The 9,805-nt window shown below is 39.6% G+C and overlaps 1 protein-coding gene across 1 annotated transcript; it reads left to right on the forward strand.

The window, feature by feature from the left end:
- Nucleotides 1-6,298: 6,298 nt before the first annotated feature.
- Nucleotides 6,299-9,214, forward strand: LOC121866302 (the record flags this gene model as incomplete). The annotated part of the gene is made up of 4 exons (XM_042365909.1): nucleotides 6,299-6,505; nucleotides 7,045-7,864; nucleotides 8,696-8,787; nucleotides 8,925-9,214. Coding segments are annotated over exons 2-4 (1,197 nt in total), but the record flags the coding sequence as incomplete, so codon positions are not given.
- Between the last annotated feature and the right edge of the window lie 591 nt (nucleotides 9,215-9,805).

Here is a 9,805-nt window from a genome sequence, read left to right on the forward strand (position 1 = left end):
TAGGTAGATCAAGACAATAGATGGCGTGGTTCGTAGCTCTGGGTGGAGGGGTTGTAACAATACATTAATCTTACATTCGACACTTTATCATTGAAATAATCCTATCCGACGAACCTATCGGTGTGAAGATATCACTCGAACGTGTTCATGTGTGTAGAACTATGTAATTTAAATACCTATTTATACAGAGTAGTACGTCTGTATAGAAAATGTGATCCTTCAAGAGTTCTGAGTGGAGCGGTGGGTGGAGTGAGGGTGGGGCCTCTTCCTAGGATGCGTGCGCTGCTGCTGGTTTCCTTGGCAACGAGAAGACGCTTCTGCTTTGGTAAGAGACGAGTCCACTTGAAATACCTGTAGGTGAGTTCCTCCTCCGGCGATCAGAAAACTGATGATTGGTTATCACACTGGTCGTGCTGGTTCGCTGGCGAAAACTGCTGTGTGCCAATTCTTCACAGTCCACGTATATATGGAGATCTGTATGATGACACCGGAATTCGTAATTTGCGCTGACGACACAACAATACTGCTCAGCTGCTAGTGAAATACCAATTGAATTCCAGGTTACGAAACTGTTGTTCAACACTGCAACACTGTAATGTCTAGGGAATGCTGAGTGGAGTCTATCTCAACCGGCTCAATCTGGATATGTACCAACAGGCTGTAATATTTGTATATTACGAATTCTGCACGTATTTGTATGTGACAGAGATAAGGAGCGCTCACTACATATCGTCTCAATACGGGATATAGTTTTAAACACTCGGATTATGTAACGCGTCACTGCTGTGTGGTTTCTTGTTTTTCACAAGACACAGACGGATGATACGACTACCAGTTTGAAGAATCCGTACACACCGCTTGCCACCTATATGAATCGGCTGCTTGTCCAATTAACCAGTCCGTTCACACATATTTATATTTGGGTTTTAAGTAACGAAACCCAAACGGTAGTTCCTTTGTTTTATTATAAAAGGTTGTATATATAATTCCTGAGTGTATATCAACCGTAAGTCTCACTGTCTAGGAGTGAATGAGAAAGGGACGGCGTTTATGTATGATAAACGTTAGGTCACGTCCTTACGATATGAGTTGTGGTGAGCTACTGAAGCTTAGGGGCATCGCAGTGCGTGCTTACAGAAATGCTGAGCTATGGGTCTCGCCCTCTTGGGTAAGTTGCCCGCTCACGTGTCCATCTCATGTCTTACTCATAGACAGTGGAAAGTTACAGGGTGGTGAATCTGAATATAATATCAGATGTATTGACCCATTTATATAATACGTTCTGTTGATGAGACAGGGGCCTATTACAGGAAAGCATATGCAGAGGGAAGCATAACTTCTTCGAGTATTTCTAAATACTGTTCAGCTGTGAATCTTCCTTCTATGTCAGTCAGCTTTTCAACTCCGTACAAATATATCCATCCCCAAGCATTGCAAGTCACATGGCCACTCCTTGCTTCCTCATAAATATGCTGTCTAGCATATCGGGTGTTGTTCCTCCTCCAGCAATGCAACCTTCCGTGAGAGGTAGATGAGAAAGTTTTTTCGTCAGTGAATATTACTCTTCCCAGAAATCTAGGCCTTCTTCAGCATACCATCGAGCAAACTGCAACCTGCCTTTGCGATGTCGCTCATTCAACTTCTCCTTGGTGGCGGGAGTTTTATGGTGGATGCCTCCTCCGTGAAGTCTTCGCCTGATTGTTAAAAGAGAAATATTTAATTGGAGATCCTCTCTTATTGAAAAAGAAAGTTTTGAAGGGGTTGACCTCAGCGAAATTCCTTAGGGCTTCAATTTGTGCAGGTATTGTTCTGGGCGGCATTCCCGTCCTGTGGTGGTCCTTTAAACTTCCCTCCTCTTCCCATCGCTTAATCCAGTAATATACAGTTGACCGACAAACCCCTAATTCTCGGGCAATTTCAGTGGGTGAAAACCCAGCCTCCTTCATGCCGATTATTCTCCCACTTTCAGTGATTTTCTGCGTGTGGTATTCCATGTTGGCAGGGGCCTTCTACAACTGAAGGAGTGGAAGGGTAGTCAGCACTGACACCACCTCTGTCTCCCTCACATTCCCGCCAATAACGTCAGCGTTATATTTTATTAGGCATTTATAAAAAATAAGTGAATTAATAAATAAAAAATACATAAGAAAAAAATTTATAATACATCATTCATATTTGTTTTAAATATAAAATAAAATATAAAATGTTAAAAGACACCAGACTAAAGGTGACGTAATCCACACAAGTCAGAAACAAGGATATGGATATGGGGGGGGGGGAGGGGGAGACACTTAACGAAAGAAATACTATTTGATGTTTACAATATTCGGAGTTTTGGAATGACAATGATATTGCTAGATAGTGGCTTGTAAAAGTATAGGGCATATCCTCCCGCTCTAATTCACACCATGAGATGGATGGTTCATAAGATTAATTACCATCACCTTCAATTAAACAACGTCATTATTAAACACATACACAGACTGAGACACACACACACACACACACACACTCTACATGCACACACAGGCTACAGGTTGGACAGGCTACAGGCATGGACTACGGAGAACAAGGTCACCATCAACCACACCAAAACCGTAGTCATGCACATAATACCGCCACCACTCCAGTGCAAGCCCCAGCAGTCACAGTGGGTGCCCATCCTCTCCAGCTGGTGGAATCTGCCAAACTCCTGGGTGTAACTATAGACAACAAACTTGACTGGAAGGTCCATGTAAATAACACAGTCAAGGCAGCCTCGTACCGACGACGAGTTAGGTCACTTGGGACACCCACGCCAGAGCTGAGTACCATCTACAACGCCTTTATTCTCCCCAAACTAACGTATGCGTCACCAGCCTGGTCATCTTCTCTCAACTCCACCCAACAACGTCAGCTAGAGAAGGTACAGAAAAGGGCTTGCAGAATCATGCTCGGCGCAGAATACTCCGGCTACACTAACGCTCTCTCCACCCTGGAAATGCCATCCCTCAGTGACCTCCACCACCAAGCACTGGAAAAGTTTGGCAGTGGACTACTGCACCACCCTCGTCATCGCCACCTCCTGCCACCTGCAGCCCCCAACCCAACTCGCGCAGTCTGCCACTACAACAAAATTCAGCCCATAAGAGCCCGCACCATTAGATATAAGAACAGCACCATCCCATCTATTGTTAAAATAATAAACAACTCCTGATTTATGTACTGTACAGCCCTGTAAATGTATTCAATGCATATTATATCATTATGTCTAAATCAAATGTAAGTCTGTATATTTTCAGCCACCGGCTGCAACTCTATTAATAAACCGTTTATTATTATTATTATTATTATTATTATTATTATTATTATTATTATTATTATTACACTTATTACAGGTAACAGTGAACCGATGATTCTGCTTAATCTCACAGCGAATTCAAACAACAGTTTGTGTTGCATGAAATCAGTGTCTTTAGAAAGGAGTCTGTTTAGTATCGGTTACATACGACTGGAGTAATTACCCGAAATGGATTAAACGTTTGAAGATAATATTAGTATAAATAAATGATAAACAGGCAACCTCATAAACAGCCTGCACACAGCTGTGCCCGATGCATGATGTTCTTTAACATGCTTACCGATTTTTACTTATGTTTAATTGTCTAAACATGAATTCATATAGGTTGGCCCATTGCTCTATCCATTTTAAAATCAAATTTGCAGTATATACCAGTAGAAAAGTATAATATAATTCGAAACAACAAAGCCCAATCATTAATTAAGCAACGGGGAACTAAGTAACCAATCACAGATCGCTTTTACATTCATTCATAATTTTTACTACGTAGTATAGTAAACAAACGGCCTTGAGTTGCCAGCTGTCTCCAGCAGTGTTCGAAGAATCTTGAACGAGACTGCACGTCCGATGTCACCCTGCAGTAATTGCATGACAACAGACTTCCTAGTGGCGCCTCAGCCCCTGATTCTCTACATCTCATGGTTGTTGCTGTTGGGGGGGAGCGTGCAGAGTCTGTGCTGATCTACTCAGCCTTAAGCCCACCAGTTTACAATGTGATAGAATTCTAATCGTCAGCTTAATAATGATAATAATAATGATCTTTATTATTACCCTGATAATTGTTTCTAATCTTTGTCTTGGTAACATGGCTTTAAAAGCCTCGCTCCGCTGCCTGCATACCTAAGCCGCTTTAACTAGTGCCACCCACCAGGCTATCCCACTTAATTTCTTCTGAAGAACAAATTCACCCCTAAATGGGATGACTTCCTTTATAATCACATCTACCAATTGTAGTCTAAGTGAGGTGAGATGTATGAATGATCATGTTGACCTGACTCATTCTTGGACCTGACTCATTGTTGGACCTAACCTAGCTTGGAGAAGGACGTGCCCTAAGTGCTCGTATTAGTGACCATAGGAAATGGCCGTCGTGGATCATTGTGTTGTGGGGGAAGAAGGACGGTGTGTGAGGAAAGACTACAGCCTGGCTACTCTGTTAAGTAAGCTGGAGCAGTTGAGGAAAGAGATGGACCTTTTAAAGGGGGAGAACGAAGCCCTCAGGACTGAACTCCTTCAGGTAGGTGTCCTGCCTAGCAGGACACCTGTGAAGGAGGGTAAGGAGGAGCAGGCGTGGAGAGTGGGTGTCTCCAAGGGGACTAGGGTCAGACTCAGGAAAGTTGACCAGGGTGTGGAGTGCACTAACCCCTACCAAGTGTTGGAGGAAGCTGCCGAGGAAGAAAAGAGGCAGGACGATGTGGTGCCAGGAGAGAAAAGGGCAGATGTTCAGACCCTGCCTAGTGGTGAGGTCGTGGTAGTGGGGGACAGCCAGGTGAGGTTCTTGGATAGGACTTTTTGTGCAAGCGATAAGAAACGTAGGTCTAGGGTGTGTTTTCTTGGGGCTGGGATAGGGCATGTAGCTGAGAGGATAGATAGGGTTTTGTCAGGGGAGGGTCCCATGCCAGAAGTGTGTCTTAGTTTAGGAGGTAACGACATAGGAAAGGTTAGGAGTGAGGAACTTTTCAAGAGGTATAGGGAGGCGCTGGGAAGGTTAGAGATAGTGGATAGATCCCGATAGTAAGTGGTGTCTTGCCTAGAAGAGGAGTTGGTGGTGAGTGGTTGTCAAGGGCATTTGGTGTAAACGGCCGTCTTGACAGATATTGCAAGTCAATATCAGTCCAATTATTGACAACTGGGACAACTTCTATGGCAGAAGGGACCATTATGCTAGGGATGGAGTACATATGTCTAGGGCTGGGGTGGCAACCCTGGCTGGCTCTCTCGTTGGGGCAGTTCAAAAGATGTCGAAGTCTTTAAACTGCTAGGGGAACATATGAGCACGGGGGTGGAGGAGACTGCAGTGGGAGCACATAAACAAAGTGAAAGGCTACAGAGAAATAGTGCTAGGAATTATGACAAAACTAAGTTAGACAGGGAGTTAAAACCTAAACGTGACAAAGAGAGGACTCAGACCAGGATTAACTTAGATGTATACTACGCAAACAGTAGAAGTATGAGAAACAAAATGGATGAAATCAGGAATTTAGCTTTGTATGTAGGTCTCTCGTCATTTTTGTAGGTTTTAAATTGGATTGATCTTTTTTTAAATTTTATCGAAGGTAAATTTTCGTATAATGTTATGTTTTTATTGTATATTACTTGTATTCCTGTATTTTAAAACTTTTCAAAACTTTTTGTTTTCTTGGCTCTGATGATGGACAAAGATTTTTTCTGAAACGTTAGTGATTAAAAGAAACCCAACTTAGTCAAGATGTTTGTATGTTCCCTGGTTCTCCTCCTCGTTATATATATATATATATATATATATATATATATATATATATATATATATATATATATATATATATATATATATATATATATATATATATATATATATATATATATATTAGGGTGGTCCAAAACTATATGGTAAAAAATATAAGTAGTAATATATTGCCTCCACAAGCCTTAAAATTGTCCATTTGGTTCATAGATAAGGTCTGTAAAATTTTATCCATATTCATTAACATTTAGAGGTCAATCCATTTTGCATATTATACTTGTAGTGTAGGACTGAATTTTCTTGTCCGCATGATACAGTCTTAATATACACAACACATTATATTGGGTATATTTCAATGTATATAGCCTAGTTGCCTATTTGGAAAGGGCAAAGAGTCAAGTATTGAGTCATAGGGACTGACAATGACAGGTTGAAACAGGAAACACAGACAAGGGTTACCATTAATCAGATGAAGTTACTTATTTCATTTATATCTCATCAGTTCTACAATTATTTAATTATCAATCTAAATAGTATATTATGCAGGTTTCCATCTTGTGTCATGGCATATGAATGGCAGGCAATTATTACCTGTGAGAAATAATTAGACTTAGTTACAGATTTTGTAAGGATGTTGGCAACACTGATCTGGTTCCAGTGAGTGCGCAGGTCTGAGCCACTTTGGCAGCTCCTCAGTTGAGTTACAACCTCTGCAGGAGAAGGTGTGTATTTGCAAAGTCTAACATTATGTTATTGGTTCTTTTTGTTTTCATTTATGGTATATATATTTGTAAATAATGAGTTAGTAGATTGTCACCAATACTATGTACTATTGAATATAGGGTATTTTCTTTTTTTATCAATATCATTTTCTTGTTATTGATCTTGTATATTTGTTTACAAATGTTTGTTTGGTTGCTATGGGTTACAACTGAATCATTTGTGCTGTAAATGAAGCATTCCATAGTAAACATTCCATAGTTTTAAATTCAAGAAACACTTATTTTACAATCATAAGTGTAAGAAAAACATATCCATATCCTTTTGTTTGTTCCTACAAATTTTCTATATATATTTCATATGTAGAGTATCAGTACACTTGAGTGGATGATCATGTTCACAGATGGCAGCTATTGGATTTTCCTGCCAATGATATTAGCCTTGTTTCATTTTCTTTGTTTGTGTATTGGTAATGAGTATTTTAAAGTTTCTTTCATTTGTGCGAGATAATTAATCAGCTAACTCTCTCTTTCTCGCTCAGGTACAATGGCTACAACGAGATCACATCCGAGGTTCAGGCTCCTGGGCAATTCATCAGGAAGTTTATCCATGTCAAGGCTGCCTACAAGTAAAGATGCCCTACTAATGGTGCAACATTTTCACATAAATGAGGCACAAACCATTACCGTGAGTTTAAACAAAGCATGTCTGAAAGTTAAGGAAGTTTGGGATCATGCTCATATCCCAACACAACGGGTAGATTCTTGTGCCCGTAAGCTTTCAAAGTTATATCATCAGTACCAGATGCTCAAAGTTAACCGGAATAGACAGCGTGAGAGTGACATAATGAAAGAACAAGTGTTCCAAGCTGATATTGAGAAGCTATTTGATATTGCCACGAAAGATGCAATGATGACAATGGTTAATTTGGAGGACAAGAAATTCCTCACTATGCAGCGGGAAAGTGTTCAGTCATGTAGCATGGCTAGTATTGATAAAGAATTAGCTTCACTTGAAACCAGGAGGCAACAGAGAAAGGAAAAAGAGTCCATGGCAAAGGCTAGATATGAAGCAAGGGAAGAATTTAATAAAACAGGACAAGCTTTCCACTACGATCCTTCTTCTTCATCGTCATCATCAGAAGAAGAGTATCAGCCATCAGCTCCTATTCCATCTTCGTCTGGAGCACCTCCTTTGAAGCGTTCTAGAAAAACTGATATTATCAAGTCACCAGTAGTCATTGAAGCCATGGACCGTACCAATTTATCAGACAGAAATGCTGTGTTTGTAGCTGGGGCTGTAGCACAAGCTCTTGGACACGATATTGCAGACATGTCGTTTTCTAGGAGTACGATTCGAAGGTGCTGTACACCCTAGAAGTGTTACAGAACAAATGTTTATGGGCTGTACACCTTAGGAGGTGTGACAGAACAAATCCTTATGTAGCTGTATGCTCAATAGTCTGGGTGATAGAATGTATATAATGAATATATTTCCTTAGCTCATATTTATATAATATTAATGTGACAGAGGCTAATACAATATACTGAACTGTATACCTATACAGTATTGTCTATATACATGGTGAACTGTATACCTGTATTAGCTATATACATAATGAACTGTATACCTACATTGTCTATATGCAGGTTGAACCAATTGTAAACTTATATGATAAGTTTACATAATATATATATATATATATATATATATATATATATATATATATATATATATATATATATATATATATATATATATATATATATATATATTAGGTGGTCCAAAACTATATGGTAAAAAATATAAGTAGTAATATATTGCCTCCAAAAGCCTTAAAATTGTCCATTTGGTTCATAGATAAGGTCTGTAAAATTTTATCCATATTCATTAACATTTAGAGGTCAATCCATTTTGCATATTATACTTGTAGTGACTGAATTTTCTTGTCCGCATGATACAGTCTTAATATACACAACACATTATATTGGGTATATTTCAATGTATATAGCCTAGTTGCCTATTTGGAAAGGGCAAAGAGTCAAGTATTGAGTCATAGGGACTGACAATGACAGGTTGAAACAGGAAACACAGACAAGGGTTACCATTAATCAGATGAAGTTACTTATTTCATTTATATCTCATCAGTTCTACAATTATTTCATTATCAATCTAAATAGTATATTATGCAGGTTTCCATCTTGTGTCATGGCATTTAATGGACAAGAGAAGCTGCTAGGAGTACCCAAAAAGAGAGAGAAACTGGAGGCACAGGCCGAAGCATGTTTGAAGCAATTAAATCATGGAATGTTGAGAAATTGGTTAAAGGACTTGTATTTGATACTACTGCTTCCAATACAGGATTACATCGTGAGCATGTGTCCGCATTGAAGATGAACTGAACAGGAACTTGTTTGATAGCATGCAGACACCATGTGCTAGAAATTATGCTAAGCGATGTCTTCAGTTTGATCTGTGGGTCAACTGGAAGTCCTGAGACTATTCTGTTTAAGCGCTTCAAAAAGCAGTGGAGGTCCATTTCGCTCAATGACTTCATTCCAGCACCAGAAAGCATGTTTGAGGACCCAATGCTTCAAATTCTAAGGAAGGAGTTGCTTGAATATTTGCCAGTAGCCCTGCAGGATAATCAGCCACGAGATGATTATAGGGAGTTTCTAGAACTAGCTCTTTGTTTCTTGGTGGACTGCCAAGTAGTAAGGTTTCTTCGAGTTCCTGGTCCTACACACCATGCAAGATGGATGGCAAAAGGAATCTATGCTCTCAAAATCTATCTGTTCAAACATCAATTCACATTATCAACACGGAAGAAAAACAATATCACACAACTGGCTTTGTTTGTGAGCATAATGTATGTGAGATTCTGGCATGAAGCACCAATGGCTGTTCGAGCTCCATTCAATGATTTGCAGCTAATGAAGGTTTTAAAGGAATATCCTCATGAGAAAGTTGCACGCAGCACAAGCAGCAATTAGCCGACATCTCTGGTATCTATCAGAACATCTTATCGGTCTAAGCTTATTTGATGACAGGATCGATACTGAAACCAAGAAGAATATGGTACAAAACTTCCAGTGCCCAAAGAAACAGGACTTTTCAAGGCGTATTGTCCTATCTGATGAAACTCCTATCAGTAATGTGGCCTCATTTGTTACTGAGCGTACATTAGATATTTTTGATGTTCTTACACTAGATGGCAAAGAAAGAGCACAACTGTTCTTGAGTAAGGATCCCAAAACATGGAAAGACGATGAAGTGTTTATCACAATGAGAGATCGTGCGAT

This window comes from Homarus americanus, unplaced genomic scaffold (assembly GCF_018991925.1).
Source record: "Homarus americanus isolate GMGI-L3 unplaced genomic scaffold, GMGI_Hamer_2.0 scaffold42468, whole genome shotgun sequence".
NCBI lineage: Eukaryota > Metazoa > Arthropoda > Malacostraca > Decapoda > Nephropidae > Homarus > Homarus americanus.